The sequence below is a fragment of the Accipiter gentilis genome, chromosome 5 (genome assembly GCF_929443795.1).
Source record: "Accipiter gentilis chromosome 5, bAccGen1.1, whole genome shotgun sequence".
Taxonomy (NCBI): Eukaryota; Metazoa; Chordata; class Aves; order Accipitriformes; family Accipitridae; genus Astur; species Astur gentilis.
In genome coordinates, this window is record NC_064884.1 from 45,048,090 (window position 1) to 45,074,821 (window position 26,732).

At 42.4% G+C, this 26,732-nt stretch overlaps 1 protein-coding gene across 2 annotated transcripts in view; it reads right to left on the reverse strand.

The window, feature by feature from the left end:
• NPEPPS (aminopeptidase puromycin sensitive) overlaps positions 1 to 24,609 on the reverse strand; it is a 39,074-nt gene extending 14,465 nt beyond the window's left edge. The window contains exons 1-10 of one of the 2 annotated variants that reach the window (XM_049799432.1): positions 24,425 to 24,534; positions 19,807 to 19,894; positions 15,414 to 15,498; positions 7,077 to 7,154; positions 5,912 to 6,033; positions 4,897 to 5,004; positions 3,767 to 3,967; positions 3,219 to 3,315; positions 3,080 to 3,113; positions 1,536 to 1,650 (exon numbers count right to left, since the gene is read on the reverse strand). In XM_049799432.1, coding sequence (XP_049655389.1) covers positions 1,536 to 1,650; positions 3,080 to 3,113; positions 3,219 to 3,315; positions 3,767 to 3,967; positions 4,897 to 5,004; positions 5,912 to 6,033; positions 7,077 to 7,154; positions 15,414 to 15,471 — 813 coding nt within the window. In that variant the 5' untranslated portion in view covers positions 15,472 to 15,498; positions 19,807 to 19,894; positions 24,425 to 24,534. Of the gene's footprint in view, positions 1 to 1,535; positions 1,651 to 3,079; positions 3,114 to 3,218; positions 3,316 to 3,766; positions 3,968 to 4,896; positions 5,005 to 5,911; positions 6,034 to 7,076; positions 7,155 to 15,413; positions 15,499 to 19,806; positions 19,895 to 24,424 lie in introns of both variants that reach the window. The other variant, XM_049799431.1, reaches the window with a different exon arrangement.
• Between the last annotated feature and the right edge of the window lie 2,123 nt (positions 24,610 to 26,732).

Sequence of the window (26,732 nt, forward strand, 5' to 3'; positions counted from 1 at the left end):
TAAATCTTTTCACCTCCCTGTTTTTCCTCCCTTATTCCTCCAGCAACCTAATTGCTCATGAATCCATTTCTTCCCTTGGAAGTGTTCTTATTTCATTTATCTTTGCTACAGAAGAACTACCATATTGTGCCAGCCAATAAGATCTAGTACTGACAAACTAAACCAGTGATGCTACTGAGGCTTTCTGCTGTGCTGCATGCACCTCAGATTATAGAGGAGAAAAAGATGACTTTCTGGAAATTGAGAAGTAACACTGGAATGTCTTTTCATATTTCACATTTGCATCACAGAATATAAAATAATAACCAAAGAAAATTTTTGGAAGACCTAGAACTTCAAAATCAAAATAAAAAGCTAATTCAATGTGAACCTTAGAGATTCTTGTAAATTATACTTTCTCAAGCTTACTGCAACAGTTCTCAATGGTCAGAAGGACCACGAATGGTTTGTGGGTCACTAACGGTCTCTAAGGCACTAGCTGGCATCCTACAGTGTTGTCTAGCCACATGATGCTAGCTCTCCTTGCCTCCAGCTGCTCAACTGTACTAAAAGCTAAAAATATACAACTTTAATATTACTTTTGCATTTAAATATTGTGTTGCTCTCACATGGAAGCTACTTGTGCTACCACAAACAGGAATGGACACAGCTGATTAGATCTTATGAGGCATAGCACTGTAGAAAAGTTTGACAAACTTTGCTTAGTGTTATAATTAATATTTATGCTGGGGTTTTTCCTCCATCCACTCACTCTTAATTTAAGCAGCCAAAAGGCCAGAACAATGTTGATTTGGGGCTCCAGAAGCCACATTTTTTTTCAAACACACTGGTTTCTTAGAATACAAGTAACTTCTTAACCTGTGAAATATTTGGATTCAAGCACCTGTTTGCAGGGTTTTGGGAAAAGGAATGTCAGATCTAATTAACAGAGTAAGCTGAAACCATTTGTTAACAGCAGAAGCTCTGACAGATGCAGGTTTCAGTTTTTAGCACTAAATGGAATTTATTTACAGATTTCAGTCTTGCTGCCTCGCATATGCTTTTATTCCCACCAAAATGCCTTAAATATCAAACGATTCAGACAGCTGGCTCTCCATATATCCGAAGTAATTCATATGAGTTACTACTGAGCAACTTTTCAGCTACTGGACTAGAACAATCTGCAATGCTGAGCCAGCAGTGATAGGCCTGCTTGGTATAAAAGCCTGAGGAGTGAATCATGCCTACCTGAAAGCAAAACAGTGGATTATTTCTTCTAAGTAATCTGACTAACCAAAATCATTTCCATGGAATACCTGCTCAACTCTAACTAGGACTATATTCAAAGAACTGAACATTACTTCACACAGAAAAGGTCAAGGAATACTTCTAAAGAACACACTAGTAAAGAAGAAAGTGGGAATAAAGCGCTATTTAATTATTTAAATTTTTTATTTTAAAAAATAAAAGTGCCTGCTATTAAGGGGCACTTGAACACACACATGATATGAAGCACATGTCAAAGAAAACTAGAATAACTTGTAACTGTTAGATACCATGGTCACAAGGTTTCCAAACCACTGATGAGCAAGTTCATGTCCTACAACCAGAGCAACCCACTGGCGAGAAGAAGAACAGGAATTTTTGGGGTCAATGAGCAATGCAGTCTCCCTGTATTTAAGAGAGAAAGATAACTGAATAGAGTGGTACACGCCTACGGAAAAAACACAATCAAAAGCAGGTTAAATTACCTAAGCAAGCTAAAAGGTGATCAGTACAACTGAAAAAAATCAAAAGCTATTTCAGTTTAGACATTAAATTATTTTGATAAGTTCCACAGCTGTTGGAATGCTTTGGAGCAATAATTCCTTATGGCATGCAAGAAGACAAGTGCAAAAACCCAGGCAGGAACAAGAAAGTTCATCCTTTATTTATAAAATAGCTCACCTACATAACCTAGGAACCTTAACTGTAACTCCCTTTGCACTGAATGATGTATGCACAGCAACTCTTCTCTGCCTCTCTCCTCCCCAAAAGAATTCCAACTCTTCCAAGTGCTCAACCAGCTGTGTTACACTCACCACTGCAGATGCACACATGTGCACACACGCATACACACAACAAGTGCTCCCCAGGTCAGGCACGCAACCTTCTGCTATGAACACCCCTGTCATGATCAGGACTTAGTGGGTCAGTCAGAAAGGACTTCTGGACTGCTGCAACTCAAAGGGGGAAAACGTGCATCTCAAAACATAGATGGTGCCTGCAGATTATGCCAACCTTCTGTCCCCAAAGGGATAAAGCAAGCGTGCCAAACTGAGCATAAGGGTGGGTGGGGGGAATTAACAGCACAATTAAGAAAGGCTTCCAAAAATTCTACTCATCCAGGACAAATATTTTTTTTCCACAGGGAGTAAAATATCAGATTTCAGAATTGCGATAAGCAGACAAGTAGATTTTAAACCTGGGCTCAAATTTCTGTTTCAATTTTTTAAGGCCAAATTAAAAGTTTAGCAGAAGAAATTCAAACTGTTTCAGGGTTTAAAGTCCAAAGCTTACAAGACCAATGTTGTACAAAATGAATGAAAATAATTCTAACAATGAGCACAGATAATGTAATAATATCAAGCAAAAAGTACAAAAGCTTGATCAAATGAAGAAAAAAAACTGAAAAGGAAGGCAAGTTAATATTTTTGATTTACTCATATCCACATGGTTATACTGTGGTTGCTAAATTTACCAACTTGCCTACAACGTAAAATCAGAAACTCTTCCAGCTGTGTCAGTAAGCATGTAACTTTTACGGGGGAAAAAAGAGGCCAAGAAAGTTCTCTTGTAGAACAGGCAGTGCTGCCAGACACTTAAAAGACTCACGCCCTTGGACAGTAGTTGTAATAGGTCGTTCTTGCCTTCCTAAGATTTGTACAATAATGCACGCTGCTGCAGAAGTCAAAATTATCCAAACCGAAGCAAGAGTTGAAGGTATTTACTCAGTCTTATTTGGGATGATACCCAATAATTACAGCTCCCTAAAACTAAGCCAATTACTTCCAAGAATTAGTGAACAAAGAGGGGGAAAGACAGTATTTTAACAGCATACCTATAAGTAACAAGGCCCCAGTTCTCCATGGCACCTTTATAAAATAAATACAAAGGTTTATTGATATTGATACACACCTCTTCCTAAATGTTTAAAATTCAAATAAAATACAGTTCATCAATAAAGTGAGTTACTTTACCAGCAGCAAAGTCTGCAATAGCTATGAGATCAATTTTAGGAAGAGGGTAAGGAACATTGAAGTAGTCCTTATAAAAAGGCAGAGTTTTAGCAGCAACCTGTAAGAAATAAGAAGAGAAATGTTATGTTCACACGGAACAACTGGTAAAACTTGAAAATTTATGACTGACACTAGCCTAAGAAAGAAGCATACACAAGATTTCTTCCAGAAGCCCCATTCCCAGCTTCCAGAGGACAATGGTTTGGAAGACTCCCATCCCCTTTTTCTCCCAGGCTGTAGCCTACCCTTCAGTACTTCTCATCATCTTTGGACCAAAGTCTGTATCACCAAATCAGAACTGAATTAACCCGTATGTTTTTGTCATTACGGACATTAGTGTGTCCGCAACTGAAATTGTTTAATATCAAGCCCAGTCTCTCCAAGCCATTAAAGCAAAAAACAGCCTCACGAGCTTTGCATGGATTTAGGTGATTGAACGGAGGAGTCAGCTATGTCCAGCCTGTCAGAGATTGCTATAGCAATAATGAAGTCACCCTGAGTGCATTTACCTCTAATGCAAACTTTCCTTGTTCTGCTTTGCCAACAGGAGTGTAAACACGCACTAAGACACCATCGAGGGACCTGGCCTCTACGAAGTCATATTCTCCCACCACAAACGCTACAAGATACGTTGACATTATAGGGGTGCGAGCAAACTTCACTTCCACCAGATTTTCATCATCTGGGTAGGGCTTCCGGTCAATGACATTCTTTCAACATGAAAGGGAATCAGTTAGTTTCATGGAAGTGAAACTGTATTACAAAATACATTTGGCTAACTATTCCGTCATTATGAGTCATGCATTTAAAATGAAAGGACACTTCTTTTATGATTTTAAAATACAGACCACAATGTAGTTCACCTCCTAACTAAAAATGCCCTATCACACATGGTGGTGTACTTTTATAAGTTATATTCCATTACTGCAAAGGCAGCTGAATACATCAGCTATCAGCTGCTGTCCTTCAAAGACAGTATTACCCACATCCCAGTAAGGCATCAGGTTTTCACTTCAAATTCTGAAACAGAAACCACAACCATGTGGTCACTGGGCAATGCTAGACTTTACAGGTAACTATGAAAGTTAGCTACTGGAATAAAAAGTCTCTTTTTAAACTGACTTGCTCTTCTCCAGCAACATAATCTGGAAATATGTGCACCATATTTAAGGTAGCAACCTGAAAATGCCCACTTGTATTTGTGGCAGAGGTACTTCTACTTGCACATTTTATCCCAGTTCTGGTCAGAAATTCTCTAGAGCAGAAAACATGCTTATTTATCTCAAGTGCTTATGTAGCTGTAACAGCTATATAAACACACAAAGGCTTATTTTTTTTCCCAGTCACTCTTAATCAAGCAGCACGTGGCTTGACATATGCTAAGACTTTTTTTTTTTTTTTAAACCACCACCCCTGTGGTTCATACAACCCGTTTAGGTTTTGTGCTAGTATCTGACATCACAATATCATCTTTTTATAAACTCTCTCAATTTATTGATGCTTATGAATAGCTAGCAAGACAGCCTATATTCCTAATTCTGTGTGTTACCGATGTTGAACACTATTAACTATCAAATAATCAGCTGGTGCTATTACAGCTTTATTTAAAACAGTGTTTACTTGCACAGCAAGAACTTACCATATTTGACAAAGCTACTCTGTCTTTAGGAACCACCAAAGAAATATCAAATGTTGCCTTAATAGCAGGCTCATCCCAGCAAGGGAAAGCTCTGCGAGCATCAGTGGCCTAAAGAAAGTAAGAGCATTAAACAAATAAATCACAAGAGATTGTGGCAATAAAACACACACAAAAATTCAGCATATTTTACAGGCAAGAAGTTGGATGAATGATGACTAGTCAGGTGTAGAGTCTCTTCACTGACACTCTTGACCTCTGCATTAGAGCATTTTATTCTTACTTATTTCACTCTTGGTTTAAAAAAAAAATGCAGCTGAAAAGCACTCTGTGCTGTGATGGAATTCTACAGTCTGAGCAAAATTTAGCAGAGTCATGACAGGAGCAAAGCTCAGTCATGTGAAAACAGAGAGGGCACCCAGGCGTTCACAGACCATACACACAAGACCACCTATTTATATTCCATCAGCAGACTGCACCCAAGAAATGTTCTATTTGTATGAGGTAAGTACTCCATGTTTTTAAGTAACCAGGCAGATAACTATGAAATTACAATATAGTATAAAATTCTGTCATTATGTCCAGGGTTTACATAATACCCGAGACAGAATCTGGCTTACATTTTGGATGTCATTAAGATACTGAGATAAAGGCAGTGTCCTATTAAAAAAATTAATAGACTTCATGAAGGAAAGTTATACAGAGGTATTTGACCACATCTAAATAAATAGCTGTTCTTAAACATGGCAGTTATTGTATATATACGATGCATCACACAACAGCATGATCCCTGGCTGGGGAATTTGCCAGATCCAGAATTTACTGACCTTGAAGTCGCAATGTAAAGGCTGCTTTTAGTATTACCCATCTTCACTAAAAGCAAAAAGCAAATAAATATGGATTTTTGAAATTTACCCAGAAGGTATAGCTAAAGCTAGGAAATTGTGTCTTTGCTGCTTCTAAGCATAAATCCTATATTAAGAATGACATTCCCTTAAAACAAAAATATAGCCCATACCTCAAACTGAGTGACAGCAGCATAGCGTGTGTCTCCAGTAGGGGTGGTATATTTACTTCGGTAAAAACCTTTCATTTTATCATTCAGCTCCCCTACAAAGTCTATCTTTAGTGTCCCTGTCCCTGTAACAGAAACAGATGGGACATTGTTATTGGCATGTGCCAAACAGAACATTTATTTGGTCTGGACCTTCAGGCCAGGCTACTCAGCTGGCCCACTGCCCTTCTGAAATAAGGTGTCCCTTTAATTCATCTCCACCCATCACTTTTTTGCCAGCCTCCCTCAAACCCTTCACTCTGCTTACATAAAATAAGCTCCAGCAGACCAATGCACACAAAGCCAGACTCACCATAGCATTTTAGCATTGATCAGAGATCAGAGGCTGCTGCAGTATTCATTCTTGTCTTCTAAACACAATGCAATAACCAAGACAGACCTACCTTAAGCTGTTTGAGAAGTCCGATCCTACAATCCTTACCTTTGAGTAAGGTTTGCAAAAATATAGGATGGCTACTAAGTAATAATAACCTACTACAAAAGCCAAGATGGAGCACTGGCTGTGTTCAAGCTTGTAAGTCAATTAGTCTCAGGATTTATTCTGCCCTCGACGTCTCAGTGCAAAAGGGGAAAACTGATCTTGATCAGAGAGGCAGCATGCCAATATCCCACAGAATGAAACACTAAAGTTTTATCACCCTAGAATCTTTATATTTGTATTTGTCAACATGAAATAAAACTGCGTTATTCAAACTGAGGATCCGAGTTTCAATCAACAAACTCCTTGGAGCAAAAAGCTGTAGCAGTTTCAAAAGAATTAGTACATTCACGCCTAGGAAAATACTGCAGTAATTCAGATTAGGTCATTCTTGGTAAGAGGGAAACAGATCATCAGTACCTAACATAAAGAGCTTCTGAGCCTAACTCCCAATAGCAGGTAAATAATTAGAGTCACCTCAGGTGTTGGAAGCAAACATCACCATTAGCAAAACAACATTTTCAATTCCAGAGGCTCACAAAATGACTTATACTGGACAGACTCCCTAGGGAGCACTATATTCAGCCAGAAACTTCAGGGAAGACAGAGCTGTCCTACTCCAGCTTTTTCAAGTGCAAACGTCTCAAACACATGGTTGAAGCAAGCAGAAGGCATGAAAATAGTTCTTACCCTTCTGAAGAGTACTGGGAAAGGAGAGAGTAACCTTTTCATCCTCATTTTGATAGTTGAACCCTGTGGCATGTACCTCTGAAACAGAAAAACAGACTACTTTGTTTGAAATAAGTATCAGAGATGTTTTTGTAACTCACGAACATTTAAAATTAACTGAATCAGCTGAATCCAACAACATGCTGTAGTTACCGAACAAATCAATGAAGATTGAGTAATCTAGAATGATATAAATGCAAGCAACAAAAGAAATGCCACCCATTGTCAGAGTTCCATGTTTTATTATCTTGCTTCAGACAAATAAATCTACCACATTTACATCAGACTATACAGCCACAAACTCAAAGCACCACCTCCGTGCTCCTTCCACCTCTGCCATACATCCCATCCATCAGAATGCTGCACTCGTACATGGCAGGGAAGTCTTCAGCTGTGCCAGGTAATGAAAGCTGTACTGTTAAATTGCAAACTTGAAGTAAGAGCAGTATCCTGTACACCACCAGCAATGCTGGTAACAACTACTACAATCCTGACAAATCGCACAAAACTTCCCATCAATATTAAATGTTTACATCAGTGCAGCAGGATTCTTATTAATTATTCCAAACAGGATGCTTATGATTAACTAATTTGTGGACCTCACTTTGGAGTTTATATACCATTCAGCAACGGCATACAAAATCAACCAGAATATGAAGCAGTATGGCATTTACATAGCATTGGATCTATTTGTAGATGCAAACATCTGAACTATGAGGCCAAGCTGGATAGATGCGGGGAGGGAATCAGTACACAAGAATTAAAACTGTCCTGGAGCTTAGGATTAGCAAAGACAAGAGAGAACACCTGGTGTTGCTTCTTCCTTCCTAATTCATCAAGTCCCACTCGCTGCATTCAAAGTGATGTACATCTATGCTCCTTCAACCAAAAAAAAAAAACCAACCCCAAAAAACCAACAAAAAACCAAACTCTGAAATATGCAAGTTCTGCTACCTTTGTCACTCTATACTCAACCACCACAATAACCAGCTATCTTTAAGAAATGCAAATCTGCACCAAAACTAATTAGCAATGCTTTCTACCACACATCAGCATCCTGAATCACCAAACTTGGTAAGCACTACACCTTTCTATGCAGACATACTGATGTACAATTCCAGATTTATAAATATAATAAACACTTGGCAATTCAGTATAGTTTTGAAAGATAGGGGAAACACACAGACCGGTTTAAATTAACAGCATTCCTAGCACAAGCTGCCTGTCCCATCCCACTTCCATCCCTTAAATCAAAGTGGAAACACACATAGGAGATTGAAGTGCTAGCAAGGGGGTCTAGCAACATTTACAGGTACTTTCAAAATTGACCTAGGAAGAAAGATTCAGTAAATAGCTTCCGTTATCTACTGTAGTAGATACTAGTTTTGAACGGTCACAAAAAAAAGGACAAAAAAGAATACTGGGAAGTGCTGTGATACATAGAGGTGAACATCCTAAAGGAAAAATGTACCACTATACCAACTTCTTCATTACATAGAGTTCTGAATGACAAAGCTTGTTTGAAACAACTATTTAATTTACAGAATGACCTGTCTTCCATGCTCAAGTATCACTACAAGAATCCAGGTATTCGGTTTCATAGGCAGCCTAAGCACACTTGCAAGATGTTCAGCTAAGTTGTTCCATATGTGACAAAAGTAACTGGAGACATGTTTTTATTTTTATAAAATTGAAAGTGCTATTTATTCTGGAATAGTATGATTTCAGCCTTAAGTCAGAGTTAATACCAACCTCTGCTCACAGAGAACGTAAATGCAGAAACTGCATGAATGCATTAGTCTTAACTACTGGTTTCACAGTGCTCTGCTCAGCATTTAATCAGAGTTAACCACCATGCTAGGGTACATAATACACAAACGCTAACAATAAAACAATTCTAGCTGTACGAAAGAATACAGTACGGAAACAAATTCAAGAAAAAAATTCTTTACATGATCAAGTAGAAGAACTTTAGACTACTAGTCTGCACTGAGGAGTTCCAAGATTTTTAAAATCAACTGTAAGAGGGATGAGTTAGACCATTTAAATAGAACACATGCCAAGGACATCAAAATGCCAGCAAGTGTTGGGCAATGAGCAACAAGAAGTAAAGGTTTAGCTCTTCTTCTTATAACTCTGGGGAATAGAGGCAGAAAAGCAGACATTATAAGCGAGTTGGAGAGAAGATATTCAGGGGAACAATGCTAACATGCAACATACTAGTCTGGAAGTGGGCTTCCCAGCAACAGTATGGAGCTGACTGCTGACTACATCGTTTAGATCCATTGAATTTTGACCCCGTTTAGAGTCCAACGGACAACGAACCTGTTGTTCTGCAATAGCATGTTAGTGACCTCGGTCAGAGGGAAGGATGGGCTGAATACCTGTCGGAAATTTATGTTAGCCTGCCTGGGAGGAATCCTGCTGCTGGACAACCTGCAGATGCTGAGCTGTCAGCCTGTGGTCAGAGGCTAAATGAAAACCTGAGAAACGTCTGATAAAGATCAGTACAAGAATGCAGAAACACTCCCCCCCTCCATGCATTTTAAAATGACCACAGCAAACCAAAAACATTTTTATCTTTTTACAACTTCTAATGGAAACAATCTGATACCAGAGACAAACAATACCATGACTTCAAGATCATAGTTCTAACCTACTGAAACTGAGAAATACAGAAGAATGCATGTTATGCAGATCTTCTGCCAAAAGTTGACAATGAATATCAAGTTTCCCTCCCCTCCTCTCCCAAATGTGAAGTTCTCCTAAATGTATTTGAATCTGTAGCCTTGCTACTTTATAATCTTTTTAACCTGTACTAGAAAAAGGTATAGGAAAGACACAGGTAAACATTACCAGTGGTAGAAGAAGGTGAAGACCCTCAGGTTTTTTTCCCCTGCAACAGCCTGAGAAAGCATATTAACACACTACAGAAAGCAACCTTGTTTCAAAGAGCTTTTCAACCTTAATTTTACAGTATTAGATCCCAATTACCCTAAGGTTAGAAACAATGTTTAAACAAGTAATAGTTTAAATAGGCTGGAAGCACCCATCTCACAGCAATGCGGTGCACTCCCAGCACACCCTGATCACAATCTCTAAAGGAGGCCGAGAGTCTTGTGATACCCCAGGACTGCCCCACTTGCGGTGACAACTAGCCTCTGACAAACACTTAAAAGCAATGGCAAGAGTACATCTCGAACAAAAGGTAATATTCATTTACAGTTTCACAAGATGCGTACTCATTGCGGAATTGGGTGTCAGGAAGAGCATCTTTCCATGCTCAACGCCAGCAATTTTTTGTAATTCCCAAAGCAGCTGCTTATATATCAATTTCTGAAACAGCAGAATATAAATCAAAGATTCAAAGTTACTTTTTTTTTTTTTAAACTAACTATTCAGTGCCAATAATTTAATCCAGAGCAAAAGAACCATGGAAAACCATCAACAATACTTTTTGTTAAGAGTTTAAGAGAACTGCTTATAACAAAGATGTAATTGCAGTAAAAGGCTGTCTGAATTCCTAACAATGTTGAATACAAAAGCTCCTGAAGAGAACAACACAATTTTGGCAGCCTACTAACTTTGGAGAGTTTGGCACTGCAAGGTTGCAAGTTAATCACTAGCACATTAGTACACAGTCTGGACCAAGTCGCATGAGAAAATAAAAAGCTGCTAGTGCTCCATGTCTTTGGAAAAAAGGCATAAAAATCAGATCTAGCAACCCTCCCAAACTCAAAGCACTACATATCAAATTCTACAATAGCATTTTAAATAAACTACAGTCCTCCTATGGAGTACTTCCTGCACAGTAAACCAGATGGATACATCAATTAATGATCCCAATTTCTGTATTACATGCTTATAAACGTGGAACCTAGCCAAAGGTTTTAAGCAATGTCAAATGTGCATGCATTTCAAAGTGAAGACAAAGCCAAGTGCAAGAGATGGAATTTTTTCAAGTAGCCCTCATTCCATGGCATGGGGAAGTCACAGGCAATTAAGGTACAGTGGCTTAATGAACTTGCGGTCATCAACTGAGCTGCAGTGACTGTGTGCACTCTGCCTACTCTACCTGCAAAGTAAATGCGTTAGCTTAAAACATCTACATGTTGACACAGCATACACTGACCTCCTTCGGTGTTAGCCACTGAACTATGCCGATGCAAGTCCTGAGAATGCTAATGCTTTCAAGCCCTTTCACATCTTTCCATGTGTTTCAAACCAGTGGTTGTAAAATCATTTAAAGGAGTCTTCTGAGTATTCTTGCCTACCAGATATTCCCAAACTGTCCATGCCAATGAAGCCCAGGCCTCCTTAAAAAAAACTACCGTTAAAAATTCTGTCAACATCAAGTCGTCTCCAGAAGAAAGGATGAAGATGAGCTTTTCTACAACAAAGAAAGGTTTCACAACTGGCTTCGACAAATCTAGTCTGCTACGGGCAGAGACAGTAGTCCCATTTTTCCCACCTGGCCCCAGCTGCATGTTTCCATTCCCCTCCTTCCACTGGCATTCACGTACAATCATCAGGATCAGGAAGATGATCCATCTCCAAGCTGACTTTTTTCTTCCCGCCTTGTAGAGGCAGTTTTCAGCCAGTGCAGTTTCCTGATCTACATGGCTGCTCAACTGTACAAACATGAATGCCAAGAGAAGGAATGGAGTGAGGACAAGCGTCATTGCACCTTTCCACAGCAGCATGATTTCAAGACTGCCTTACGATCATCATGAAACAGTAGTGCTCCCAGGCCAAGGGAAAACACTGCTTAGATACACTTGTGTCACATTGCTTAGCTTTCCCTAAGTGCTAGTGGTCTTTTGTTGTTTTTAAACATCAGCTGAGGCTCTGGTGTAACCAGCATCTAGCACTAGCATCCAAGCATGTCCCTACCATGCTAGGAAGGAAAAGACTAAACTAATGAGTTCTGGCCTTAAAACCTTTTAAAGGTTGAAGCACAAATCAAAGTTCACTTGATTATGTCTGCTAAACAAACATCACTACGGTTGCTTGTAATTTTCTATGCAAAATTGCCAACTACTACCCTCCAAGCATCTCTAAATTCAAGAAGCTGCTTTAGATGCCACAGTATCTGAAAAGCTTTCCAAGCTAAAGACAATGTAATTCACTGATTATGACTCCATTACAATTTCACAACTCCTTAAAGAGAGATTCGCAGGAAGTTCAAATGACTTAGCATTCTGTAAGTATGAAACTCAATCCCCTAAAATTTAAATTAAGAACCAACTTGCTTAGGAATGCCTTTTCAGTTCTTCATTTAGCTGAGCAAAGTCAACCATTTGGACGATGGTAGTACAGTACGTGCACACCTAAACACTAAGGCTGCACTATAAACATTTGACTACAAATGCTAAAAAGTAGCTTCTGGAAAAAACGAAACAATTGCTCGTTATGATTAGTGGGAAGAGCCAGTCATAACTTCAGCAACAAAAAACTCAGTCTTCTGAGTAGCTTTGTTCCATTACAGCATACCTGGCACAAACGGCAAATCCACAACCTCCAGTTACAATCACTACACTAGTTTTATGTTGAAACATAATTTTTCTACTCCAAAGTACTGCGTAATCAATCTCTCCTGTTTTATTATTCACTATCACTCAATTGTGGATTACACAGCAAAATTTTTTACTTCGACTTTAAAGCTTCAGAGATCCTCCCTCAGCTTCCTGTCAAATATTGGGCAATAATCTGATTTCCCTGTAAATCTGCATTAAAGTTCCAAAGACCAAGTTCTACCCTCTGCTGTATCCATCTTTAGAAGAGTGAATACGAGTGGAGGGAAAACATGGCCCATAGTTCTAGCTAAGATTCCTGTTGTTGTACAAGCCACAGTGTAGTAGGTGCTCAAGATTAACAAGAATTATTAGGAAAAGAATAAACTATTCTGCACAAAAGTCAACAGATCAGCTCCATAAACAAGGGAAACGTTATCTGTTGAACAAGGCGGTCCCCTTTTCACACAGCTACTTTTCGGAACAGAACCACACTTGAAAGAAGATAAGTGACTGATTATCTTTTGCCTCACATTTACAGACAAGCGTGAGACAAATTCTTCCCCACTGAGGTACAGAACTAAAAGAGGTAACAATTCTTCACTACAGCCTTTAAAGGAGAAAACACCACTAACGACTCGCTCATTTTCAAACATACTATATAGGCAATCGGTACAAGGCTTGCCTAAATAACTAAATCCAAACGATCTGGCTGATATTTCTGTTGGTTCATTGGACTATATTTCATACTCTGTTTTTGAGACCAGTTATACAATTACCATCCAAAAGCTGTGCACAATAGAAGCATTAGTAAGACCGACTTGATCTGTATCAACAGGTGCCAGCAAATAGCCTGCCAGTTTCATGCAATTTTACTTCCAAAGCCATTATACTAGTTGGCAGTTTACCAAACTGAAAGATATGTTTTAACCCTATGAAGCCTGAGTCTAATTATAGTAAACATGCAATAAAACTGCACCTCAAGTATTTATGATACAAGTTATGATACAATCCTCTCTATTCTAATGTATTTTTCCTGATTTGACTGGAAAGAAACTTTATTCCTAGGTACCTTTTCCATTTATTTTCATTTTCTCAATGCTAAAATAAAAAATTGATAGGTGGTTTGGGCCTATGGCAGGGTGGTAGGTGGAACAGACTCCATACACACTCTGCTGTTACTACCACTCTGGTTATCACCTCATTACTCAGTATAAGAACTCCAGCAGTGCTTAGCAACACAGTGCATCCAATCAGCTAAAGATCACCAACGGCAGCGTGTGAAAGGCACGCAGGAATGGAGCGCCAGGGTACAACCCGGGAGCCCGAATCAAGCACGTAGGAAATAGCACTCTATTCTTTCACTATCGAAACTTGGTGGCCAGACTCCAAGCTCTTTGGTAATAATACTCTTCTCTGCCGCCCTCTCTCGCTGTGACTGCACTTCCTGCAGTGAGCTCTACTTTTCCACAACACACCCGCCAAACGCTACTTCCTTAGGACAGAGCTCCCCATCCACCTAAGCACTGCTTGGCTGCTCTCAACTGCATTTAAGAAGCCCTCTGGTTTCTTTAATACTATATTAAAGATAAAAAAAAGTCAAACCAATTTAAATGCAAAGACTCATTGCAGACATTCCACTTGCCACGTACAAATCTATTAGCCATAGGATAACATCACTGCAACATGAACTGGAATTGTCCCTACCAAATCCAGTCCAGAAAATTAAGATTTCTTTTCTTCTTCAGGTGTTTGCACAAACAGCCCTTCTCTCCAACTTCCTTCAGCTGTTGCATAAGCATACTAGAGAAGTTTAAATCTAATCAAAGGAACACCTTTCTCCTATCCATCAAGATCATTCTTTTAATTCACAATCATGGTTTCAACAAAGTACTTCATGACATCATTGTGGCATTTTCCATACAGAAAGGGAGGCTCTGCAGAGCCTTTTGTTGTCTGAAGGACTTAAACAGTCGTACAAAGTGGACCAAACAGCTACCGTGCTTGAAACAGCAAAGGCTCCAGAAGAAAACTACAAAGGCTTTGCACACTGTTAGACCATTGCTCTGTTTCAAGGAGCTTATTTTCCACACCTCAATCATTTCATGCTTCAATTGCTAGAAGTTTTTTTTGTGTCTGCTAAATCTCCTCAAAATATAATTGGGGAAGATGTCAACTACTATAACTGTGCATTATAAACAGGTATTGCTGCTTTGATTTCTCCATTAACTTCCAGCCTTTCACTGAACTGGATTCCCAGTCATTGTCTCCTCCACACAGTCACCATTTTCCACATTGCCCTGCACTCGGAACGTCCTCCTAAATGTCAATTACCTGTCTTCTGTACTTTTCCAAATCCTTTCCCAATGAGTTTTTCCTACTCCAGGCCATTATTGATGCATTCCTTATCTAAACCCTTGTCACAGATTTTGTCAATACTGCGAAGACCATAGCTACAGATCATATTCTTACACGGTTATCTGGTATAAAGATAAATAATAATGTAAAAACAGTCAAACATCCTTTTGCCTACAACACTTAGGCATGATGGAGTAGAATGTAGACTTCATGGAAGCCTGTAGTAACTTTTTAAAATGTAATGCAAATGGTAGTGATGAGAAGAGAATAAAGGTTAGGTAATTAATTTTGTGCTTCTAGGGGTAGGTTAGCTTATCAAACTATTACGTAATTTTGCAATCAAAGTTGTTAGCTGTTGGCAAGAGCACCTCACGTCAGAAATGAAATTAATTAACATGTAAAAACTCCAGTACAAAAGCAATCCTACCTTCGTCTCCTTCTGGCGCATAGGAAGCTGTAATAATGTCGATGTCAGCGCAGTTCATCACAATTTGGTTGGTTGCCTGTTTCACCTGGAAGAGAAATTTTATGAGCATCAGGAAGAAACAGTGTTCCCTGCTCCCTTAGGTAGGTAGGCATTCCCACCACCCTTTAATCTAAAACCCCTTCCACCATCAAGTGTCTGAAGTAAAATTTAGCATTTAAGAGCGGTAAAAAAGAAAAAGATATTCCACCGATGCTCTCAATTGTTCTGGAACATGCGCACTTGAATCATGTTCAAGCCATCTAGGCCTACTTATCAACACTGTAAATTATTTAAGGGAATGAACGGCCTGTTAAAAATTGGTATGAAAGCTTGACAATAGGGCCCTTGTACATGCCTGGGAATCCAAGACCAATAAAAATAGATAGAGAGCCTGTAAGCTTCCTCTTAGAGATGACCTACAGGAGACTATAGTCAAAGCCTTTGAACACAAACTTACATCTTTCAGAGATGATCAGAAATACAACCTACAGTACTGTGTTCTAAACTGTCAACACTATAAGAACTTCCTAGGTTAAAAACATCTGCCAAGAAATTCGCCTTTACATTTTCCTGAAAGCTTTCCTTCTGCCAGCTCTTGGCTACACACACTTTGCTTTATTTAACAAGTGGCCAGCTCCCAGCGTAGTAATAAACTGTCTCACTGTGCCAGCTTTCTATTTGGATGCAAAAGCTTGAATACAGAGGAATTCAAATTAAATATCAATTAATTACAAAGGGGTAAAATATTTGGGAATTAAACTAGGAATTATTTAGAAACTTATGGCTGAAACCACTAGAATCATCACACTGGATCAAGCTGGTAATCCTGCTAGTCCAGGATACAATGTCTGGCAGTAGACAACACCAGTTCTTTAAATAAAGGAGCAAGAATTCCTGTAACAGCCAGCTAGGGTTTAACATATGTACAAAGGAACTGCTTCCTACCCCAGACAGTAAGTTTCTTAAAGCATAAGGACTTGTATGCCTTTATTGGTTTTTCACTATTATAACCCCAAAATGCCCTATTAACACCTGTACCCATCACTCTAGCTATCCATGTTTGAACACAGCAAGAACTAGCTGGACCTCTTTGTGATGCAAACTGGTTCCCAGGAATCAAGAGAGCTCCTTCATCCCTGTAGCAAAATCAGCAAAGTACTCTGCATGTGCACGCCAGCTCACCATTCAAGCATTTGAGTGTAAATACATTTATTACAAGTAAAGCCAAAATAATAAGCTGAAGTGTCACAGCTGAAGCAGACACTTACCACTCTGCCATAAAGGAGCTGGTATCTATACAAGATGAGTAAATGGAAGCAGATATTCAGTCCTAAACCGTTCTACCTAGGCTCGCTGAAGGAATGGTTCCTTAGTCATTGTGCACATTAAAAACAAATTGCAAGTCTAGTCAGTGATAAGAGAGGTTTAAGAAATTTAAATATGTAACTTAATAGGCATACCCACATCACAAGAATGGTCTATCTAGTCTAATAATCTGTTAACCAAAGGGCTAATCCCAGATAATCCAAGGAAAGCCAACCCCCACGGTGGATGGTTAACACAAGACAAACCTAATTCAGAAGTTTCTTTCTAACCTTAGTCACCAACTTTGCTTCTGAAGCAAATGTCTACAGCTTATTCCTATTAACAGAATTGTTTGTATAATAAATAAAGTAAGGGCTTATACTTTTTGACAAGAGTAACTATTAGTGAATCTTTCCAGATCCTGCTTGTCAGTCACCCTGCAGTAGTGTGTTGTACAGAACAGTGCAGAAGAGCTATGTTGTTTTCATGTTGCCTCTTTATGGTAATAAAACCAAAACAATGTTACCTAATAAACTTAACCTGATTCTAGAAACAACATGTTTGCAAAGCATAAAACAAGCAAATGTAACAACTAAAGTGACACAGGTTAGATTTGATGCTTCTAGTAAAGATACAATCTGAAATCTTTTTTTCTTTTTCAATTTGCTGTACGTGAAACTAAAGGGATTACAACATTTCCCAAAACCTAAGATCAAAGCTCAACAATTTTCATCACAATATTAGGGTTTGGGGTTTTTCAAGGTCTTCTAAAACACAGAAAAATCAGAATAAGAAAGCTTTTTATAAATGTCTAGTAGAGACCTTTATTCAATCTACAAATCCAAGATGCATAAAGAGCTGTCCAAATTGCAGACAATACTGGTTTTAACAATAGGCTTGATCTTTAAAAAACAACCTCTTCTGAGGACAGAAGAATTTTCAGTGTAGCACTGTGCCCACAAAATAAGAAAGTTTAGGTTTAAGCAGAGACAATTTCAGAGGCTGCTTAGAAAGGCAATTCCCTATTTTTATTTTTTTCTTACCTCCTACAAATATCAAGTCAGTTTTACAAAAGAGTGCAACATATTAGAAAACATTTAAAGGGACTGAGTGAACCAGTAGGCTAAAAAATGTTTACCCTCCAACTCCCAAAAAATAAAGGGCAAAATTCAGCTCGCAGATATGAATACTGACAGTGTCCTGTACAGCACGCTTCTGAGGCTCTTGTAATTTAATTCAGTGAGGGAAAAAAAAAGTTTTCATGTTGGCACACAGACTCTAGCATGAAAGCCTCCTCTCTTTGATCCACTAAAAATAATGAAGTACAGACACACCTGTAAGAAAAAAACCCAAAACTATAAGCCATCCAGCATACTTAACTTAGGACCATTTTATCTCACAAGAACCTGTAGCCTAATGCTTACCAACTCTACCTATATCATGAAGATGAATGAATGTGGTTTACTGTAAGCAATACCTTGAAACCGCTTTTACGTTTCTGCTAATACTATGTTCTGGAAGACAGATATTCTGCTCATGCAGTGCTTTTCATGAATCCAATCACATTAAAAGGCAAAAAAAGCATCTCACCAAGTAAGGTATAACCAATTACAAAGCTGTATATACACGAACTGTCGCCCCGCTTCACCTTGCCCTATAATAAAATAAATTTATTCTTCATCAAGAAGAGGCTAATCAAGGCAAGAGCAAGCTACAAATGCCCACAATGAAAGTAGCTTTGCCATAAGGGTGACATGCTTAAAAGCAGCAGAAGAACTAAGACCAATATCCAGAATGAAGAAATGTTTCCAAACTTTAAACCTGTTGCTTTTGATGAAACTCTACTAACATCAATCAGAATTCAAACACCTATCAAGATTAGCCAGACACACATACCACAAGGAGGTCTGCTCTGCAAAAAAACAGCAGACCTTTTAAGACATTTTAACTGTGTCGGTAACCTGCCATTAGACTAAGATGACACACACTTCCCAACCCCCTACACATCCACATTCATGCTCAGTGTTTGTTTCTGGGAAGGAAAATCTCACCCAATATGAGATAACAGCTTAAGTTCCCCCAAAAAAGTTTTCCAAGGTAACATAATTTGATGGAAGAAGAGCTAAAAAGGCTAATTATTTGGCTCTGCCAAATAGGACGCAAAGATGCTGTAAAGCTTTTGATTTTCAGAGGTTATCAGAGCAGGAAAGGACTTGGTGGAAAAACCTTTTTAGGACATTAGAAACAAGAATTTGAATGGCTTCAGCAGAACGACAGCCTACCTGAAGTACAGGATGAGGTGCACCAAAAGACATCTTCTATAGTCAAAACTAATTCTCTAGAGCCATTTATAAGACTAGATAATTAAAATCTTGTCACTTGGCTTCAGAGTGCTTTCCTAAATGTAGCATTATAACAAGCATGTATGTTTTTAGCATTTTACTCTCTAAAAATAGACAACTAAAATTACTACAGTCGTGTTCTAGGATGTATCTTTTTAAAAAGAATTCAAAACTTCAATGAGAAAAAGGAATGAAGACTTTTATTAATCTGCATCTCAAGCAAATTATGGTAGCCAAGTAGTGAAATTACCAATGCCACGACTAATTGGACCACTGGAAAAATTCACTTCATTCCAAAGAGCATCCAACTACATTCATCGGTAGCAGTCACACATACTTCAGAAGTGTCAAATTCACACAGACGAGTAAATCCCTTTGTAACTATGATCAATGCAATCATCTTAGCCTTATGAATTACAGAACTGAGAGGCCTTTCTGTGGGGGAGAAGAGCAAAGGCATTCCTATTTTTGAAGCTGGTGGCATAAGGGTACACAGAGCCCCAAGGTCCTGACTTTGAAGCACCAGACTTGAACACTTAAGCATGCTGCCTTTAACACTCAAATTCATGATCAAAATGCTGGAAACTTAGGTTACAATGCCAGGTAACATGACCATATATTTACACTAGCCAACTTCCCCCCCCCCCCCAGGAGATACTAAGCCAAATACTACACCCATTAAGCTTAATTTTTCAAGGTTTACATACAAGAGTGTCACAATTAATCTTTAACTGGCATGCAGCAGGATCAGAAGACTACACATTTCTTTAGTCTAGCAGATACTGCGTAATTAACCTATAAAAAGCAACAGATACAGGTTAAACATTGCTAAATATAACAGAGTATCCTTAAGACATATTAAAAGGACTGCGAAAGATGTTTAAGAGCCATCTACCTCAGGCTGTAAATTCTTTAAAGTAAAGATAGGTTGCTTTGCAACCAAGAAACCCCTTGCTGTAGTTTGCAATGAAAGAAATTAATCGCCACACACCAGGCTCCAAAGAAGGAAGTTATATAGAGGTAAGTACCAGGAAGTTAGAAGACAACCATGCACCTTCCTGAACCTCTGCACCTACACCCTGCAGCGCACAGGTGATCGTTTGGAGCCATGACAGCGTTAAGAACTTCCATTTAGAAGCTTAAAACAACCGTTGAACTTTGGGAGCCAGATGTTTGTTTCTGTTGCTAGTTACTCATGTTTGCCTTTTCAGCATGATGCTGAAGAACAGAACGGCCACACATCCCCTCTTTGTTCCAGCCCTCAGTTAGGCCTCCCAGGAGTCAAAAGCAGAATGGAAAAAAGTTGACCTAGACACTGAGTAATATGAGTGCACTGCACTGATAACTAGACCCTGAGAATCAGGGTTATAATAATTAAATCTCAAGCTAATAGATGAATAAAGTACATGAACTATTTCCACCAAAAAAAAAACAACCCACCTTAATTGTGCTCATTCAGAAACAAGCCCACACACCCAACAAATCAACAGTTTAAAATGCTAAAAGATGATACAACTGACAGTGATCACAGGATTGTGAGCAGGCGACTATTTCAGTGCCAGATCTGCTACCAACATGCAGCACCCGATTCTCCCACAACCATGTTTTGTCCTAGCTGCGATAAGGGTTCCTTGTGATATAGTTCATTTAAGGACTTTGGGGTTTTTAACTGTGATAAATGGTAATTACATACTGTCAGTTTATATAATTGTTACACAATTCTGCAGACTTCGAAAATATTCACATGACCACAAATTACATTATTTGAAAATCTCAAGTAACCAGACAAAACTTAATGTATAGGTTAGCAGATACTCAACAAGCACAACTTCAAAAGGCTACGAAATTAAACTATCAAGAGACAGATTTCAGTATCGTTCCTTTATCAAGAAACAACAAATACTAGACAGAGGGCCAATTCCCTAACCTGAAAACTAAAAGTGTCACAATAAACTACAAACACGTATCATTTCTTTTTAAGGCTTTGAAATCTACCTGCTCACTGCTGACACTGAAGCAACAGCCTTATCTTTTTAATCATAAAAGGCTTTATCCTCAGAAGCTCCTTTGAAGGAGCCATATAAGTGTAACATTTATTATTGTAGCATAAAGACAAAATGTTTTGTTAAGTTACTCACATGTGCAAAAGTCAGCCCAAGTGTACTGCCCCAAAGCCAGGACTGCAAGGTTATTTAACATTTCTTCAGCGCTTGGTGCTCAGGTCGAAAGACTTACCAAAATTCTACACAGAGGGCTGCCAAATCCTATTTAATGGTTATGAGCGAGAAACACAAACTGACTGATCAAGTGTTTACTTGTAGTATCTTGACTAAATATCATAGCCTTCACTGATTCCAGTTTGCTAGTAAAGATGCAAAAATAACAAAGCAAACAAATACTTCTGATGTACGCAATGAAAAGTTTTCCTAATTTTGTGGTTAATCGTGATTTATTCTGGTGTCAAAGTTTCAGAACTCACCCTGCAGGTCAGAAAGCATCACTGGTTTAAGTACTTGATATGGATTATTGTTGGTCCAGCCATTATCATACTGGAATGGAGCAGAGGGACTAATAATTATTCTTGGTTGGTTATAAAAAATGATACCTGGACCTTCAAGAGGAGGCAGTGTATGTATTTCCCTACCCAAAATCTGGAAAATCCAAAGTTTGTGTCTTAACATAAAATCACTTTTACCTCGACGACTGTACAATGTATGCCAAAGCTGCTGAAAACAGAATGCCTCTGATGAGCTCCACTCCACCTTTTTACAAGCTGCTAGCAGAAATGGCCAACAGGTCCACGGAACCAATTAGATCCAAAAGCACACAAACTATTTTTTATTTTCTAGATTCAATCCCAGCTCAATAACAAACAACTAGTAAATGTTAGCATATTCTTAAGCAAGCCATTCCCTTGTACAAAAAAGTATCCTGTCCACCTAGTACTGTAGGTGAGCTGGTTGTTCTTCTCTCCATTAAGGTGCAGAATAGTTACCCTCTAATTTTCTGGAACATGCCTTTACCACGCTTTGGACACTGGCAACCACAGCAAACTTCTCCAGATTGCCAACTCAAGACAAGCACATGAACACTCACCCCATACACCTTCCTGCACCTCTCTTGTACTTGCTTGCATGCAGCTGGGATTTGGCCTTATGATTCTTTGGTCTATGGTTGATAAAAGTTATTAAAAACTAAAGATATATACTTTAGATATGTTTTAAAAATCTTGCCCTATATTTCTTTAATTCTCGCTACCACAGGAACATCACAGCAGCTCACAGTGATGTGAACAAGAGTTTTTTACAACCTTGAACCTGCCAGATCAGTGCTCTTCCTTAACACATGCCCTCAGCTGGTAGGAAAGTCCAGAATTTCGCATTGTCAGGTGCTACCCATTGCTCTAGGAATTAATTGAGCAATACCCTGAACAGCAAATGTTATTAAAAACATCTCAACAGGACTAAAATCTGCAAACCAGCTACCATCTCCACAAGCTCAATCCTCGTTATTCCTGGATTTAAATGAATTTTCCAAGGCTGCTGTTAAATACGACTCTCTCCTCGGTAGCAATGCTGGCTTAAAAAGCCACGACTCCCCTCCCCCCGAGTGTTATTTTTAACCTGGATGATTTCAGTGATCCCATTTGCAGCACAGCCCCACAGCTGTAATGGGACTGAGGAGCAGCAACTTGGGTGCGAAGACAGGAATAGGTAGCTAGGATTAAGACGGAAGAGACTGGGAATTTCTCAAGCTAGCATTTTCACCCAGGCTGATGAGCCATCAAACCGAGACCCCAAAGACAGCAGCAGCCTGAGGACATGAGCTAGAACAAAAAATCTGCAAGGCGATTTACATGTTCAATATTTCTTCCACATGACACAAACTTACTCATCTCTGGTTGTCTTCCTCCAGGTCGCAAAAGTCACAAGATTCACTATCATCCACAGCCTTTTTGCCCTCCCCAACTTCCACAGACACCAGATGCTTGCCCAGTGAGGCACTCGCTCTCTTCTGTACCTGTGCTTCAGATTCAGCATATTGCCCTGATGTTACCTCATTTTAAAACAAGGTTTTAACCACCTCTTTAGACCAAGATTTAAATCTGTACACATCTCAGTATTTAAAATCTCCCTCACATTTTTTTGAGCTCTCAATACAGTCATCCCATTTTAAGAAGAAGTCCGGTAAGCCCTTACAGTTCTGTATCTATTTCAAATCATTGCACAAGGAAAGACATGAAAGCAAATTCAGGAAATCTTGGCACAGCAGCCTGAGAATGACTATGAGACTTCAGGGCTTTCATCAAACATTCTGGCTTTGAAGCACGAACACGGGGAAGCTTTTGCCTTTCAGAAAAGGCAGAAGACCCGCCGTTTTTAGTTTGCACACCCCTTCCCACTGTTAACCAAGCCTCTCGCTTCACTGACTTCAAGCTTTTCATGTCACTGAGGCCTACCAGCTTACCGTACTACACCGGGGGAGTTCTCATTTAATTGCATATGTGGTAGTTTGTCTTTCCAGCAAAATCCCGAGCCATCTGAATGGCTGGATATAGATAAAAAGCAGCACGCTGGAGGCTGAAAACAGGAACAGGGTGCTCACTACGGATTTGGGGGAAGCCAGAGATAGATATCCACCGTTCCCACCGCTCCGCGCCAAACCCCACGTACAGACTTTTGCTCTAGCGGGGCCCTTCTGGCAGCGGGAAGAAGAACCGGGGACTGTTCGAGCCGGGGCAGGAGGGAGGGAGGGAGCGGGCCGGGCACCCCCCACACCGCCCAAGGGGGACCCGGGGGGCCCGCAGCGGCGGGGCGAGGCTCTCCCCCCCCCCCAGCCCTTTCCCGGCCGCTCCCGCTCCTCCCGGGGCCCGGAGCGGGGCAGGGCGGGGCCCGCGGGCTGCCCTCGCCCCTTCCTCGACGCTTGGCCTCGGGGGGGGTGTATATCTACATATATATGTATAGGCTGAATGGAAAAGGGAGGGCGGAGACCGCGGGGGGGGGGGGGGGAGCAGCTCCGAGCGGCCTCCCTGCACCTGCCCGGCCGGCTCCACCGCGCTGAGGGCCGGGCCCCGGCGGGCTGACGGGGAAGGGGGGAGGCCCTGAGGGCCCGGCGGTGAGGAGGGGAAGGGGAAAAGGGCGGGGGGGTGGATCGGGCTCCCTCAGGGCCCGGCTGAGGGAGGGAAGGCGGGGGCCGGGCCCGGCGGGCTGACGGGGCTCCCTCAGGGCCCGGTGGCGGGAGAGGCGGGCTGAGGGAAGGGTCGTCGTCCCCCCCCCCCCCCAGGGCCCGGCGGGGTTAGAAGGAGGAGCCGGACCGGGGCCCTACCTGCACGGCGGCCTCCAGCTTGCCCTCGAAGGTGAAGTCGATGAGGTCGGGCTTGAGGCAGAGTCCGTAGTTGATGGGGGACACGTCGGCGGGCAGCCGCTCGAAGGGCCGCTTCTCCGGCATGGCGGGGCGGCGGCAGGGGGTGCGGGGCTGCGCCCCCCCGCGGCAGGGCGGCGGGGGAGTCGGGGGCGGGAGGGGGGGTGGGTGGGGGGAAGAGGAGAGGAAGGCGGGGGCGGGGGGATAGAGGGGGGGGGGGGGGGGGCGGCGGAGCGGGAGCGGAGGTGGGAGCGGGGAGGCTTCCTGCCGGCGACGCGGCGGCCCCACAACCGACACACCGAGAGAGACAGAGAGACAGAGAGAGAGGAGAGCGGGCGAGCGGCGGCAGGAGGAGGAGGAGGAGGAGGAGGAGGAGGGAGGGAGGGAAGGAGGGAGGGAGGGGCGGGGACGCGCGCGCTCGCTCCCGGCACGAGGCGGCCAGGGAGGGGAGGGGGGTGAGCGGAGGAAGGGGGGTGGTGGTGGTAGTGGAGGGGGGTGGGGGGGTGGGGTGGGAGAAAGGAGGAGGAGGAGGAGGAGGAACAACCGCGCGTGCGCGCGGCGGCGCCACGCGGCCGCGCACGGCGAGCGGCGCGAGCGCGTTGCGTAAGCGGCGCGGACAGTGCGCGTGCGTGCGTCCGTCCGTCCCCCTCCCTCCCGCCTGGCTCCGCCCACACACCCCCCCACCTTCCCCACCCCCCCAACCCCCCCCCCCACCCCGCCCCGTGCGCCGGGTGGTGCTGCCAGAGGGGCTCGCGCTGCCACCGGCGCGTGCGTCCGGGGGGGCCCGATACCGGGGGGGGGGGGGGGTCTGGCACGGTTCACCCCGTTAACGGAGACTCCTAGTACCAGGGGTTCTGGCACGGTGCACCCCGTTAACGGGGTTCCTGGTACCGGGGGGTCTGGCACGGTGCACCCCATTAACGGGGACTCCCGGTACCGGGGGTTCTGGCACGGTTCACCCTGTCAACGGGGTTCCTGGTACCGGGGGGTCTGGCACGGTGTACCCCATTAATGGGGGCTCCCAGTACTGGGGGGTCTGGCACGGTGCACCCCATTAACGGGGGCTCCAGGTACCGGGGGTTCTGGCACGGTTCACCCTGTTAACGGGGTTCCTGGTACCGGCGGGTCTGGCACGGTGCACCCCATTAACGGGGGCTCCCAGTACTGGGGGGTCTGGCACGGTGCACCCCGTTAACGGGGTTCCTGGTACCGGGGGGGTCTGGCACGGTGCACCCCATTAACGGGGGCTCCCAGTACCGGGGGGTCTGGCACAGTGCACCCCATTAACGGGGGCTCCAGGTACTGGGGTGTCTGGCACGGTGCACCCCGTTAACAGGGACTCCTGGTACCAGGGGGTCTGGCACAGTCACCCCTGCTGGGGTCCAGCGAGACCCTGGTGCCAAGGGCACGGCACGGTGGCAGCTCCATGCCCCGACGGCGGGACAGGCCCCGGTCTCCCCATGGCACCCATGGGTGCAGCCGGGGCTCAGAAACCATCCAGAGCCTGGTTGATCCCACGTTTTCCAGGAACACATCCCACCCCCGGGCTGTTTTTCCGCCGCAGAGCTGGCCTCCGGCGTGGGACTTGTCGCTGCTGCTCCGCGGCGTTCCGCAGCAGCCCAGATCCGAGCCGAGACTCGCCCCTGCCAGTGTTTAACGAGCTCCGATATGTTGTGACCTGAGGTTTTTTTTTCTGTTAGCTCTCCACGGAATACTTTTTTTATTGATTACTTTTTCCCAGCACCGAGCGGCTGGCAGGTCCCACGCCAGCTGTGCGCACCATGCGAATTTGGTTGTTTTTTTTTTTTTCCCAGGCTGCTTATCACCCCGTCCAATCCTCCGAGCACCCGCGCAGCATCTGGCCCTTGTATCGGGAGGACGCAGGTCCCTTTCTCCCTGGGTTTGGTCCCCTCTGCGCTCCCCAGGTCCAGATAAGGCAGCGGCTGTTCGCAGACCTTGGGGTCTAAACTATCGCTAACCTCCAGCGTTAAAAAATCGGGAGATTGGCTTAAACCTCTCGGACTTTGCAGCAGAAAACACAGCGACGTGCACGTGTGGAGCGGAGAGAAGGTGTCCTGTCCTCCAGGCTTCGTTTACCTGTCCGGACAGCTACGCGGGCTTGCTTTTCTCGTCACCCTGACCTAACGGCCGCTCTTCTCCTCCTCCTTGTGCTTGAACCGCAGCATCAAGGTGAAACCTGGGTGTTGCAGGGCTCCCGGTAAAACCCCAGGGCTGCCAACACACGCGCAGCCCTTCGTGGCCAGGCTCACGT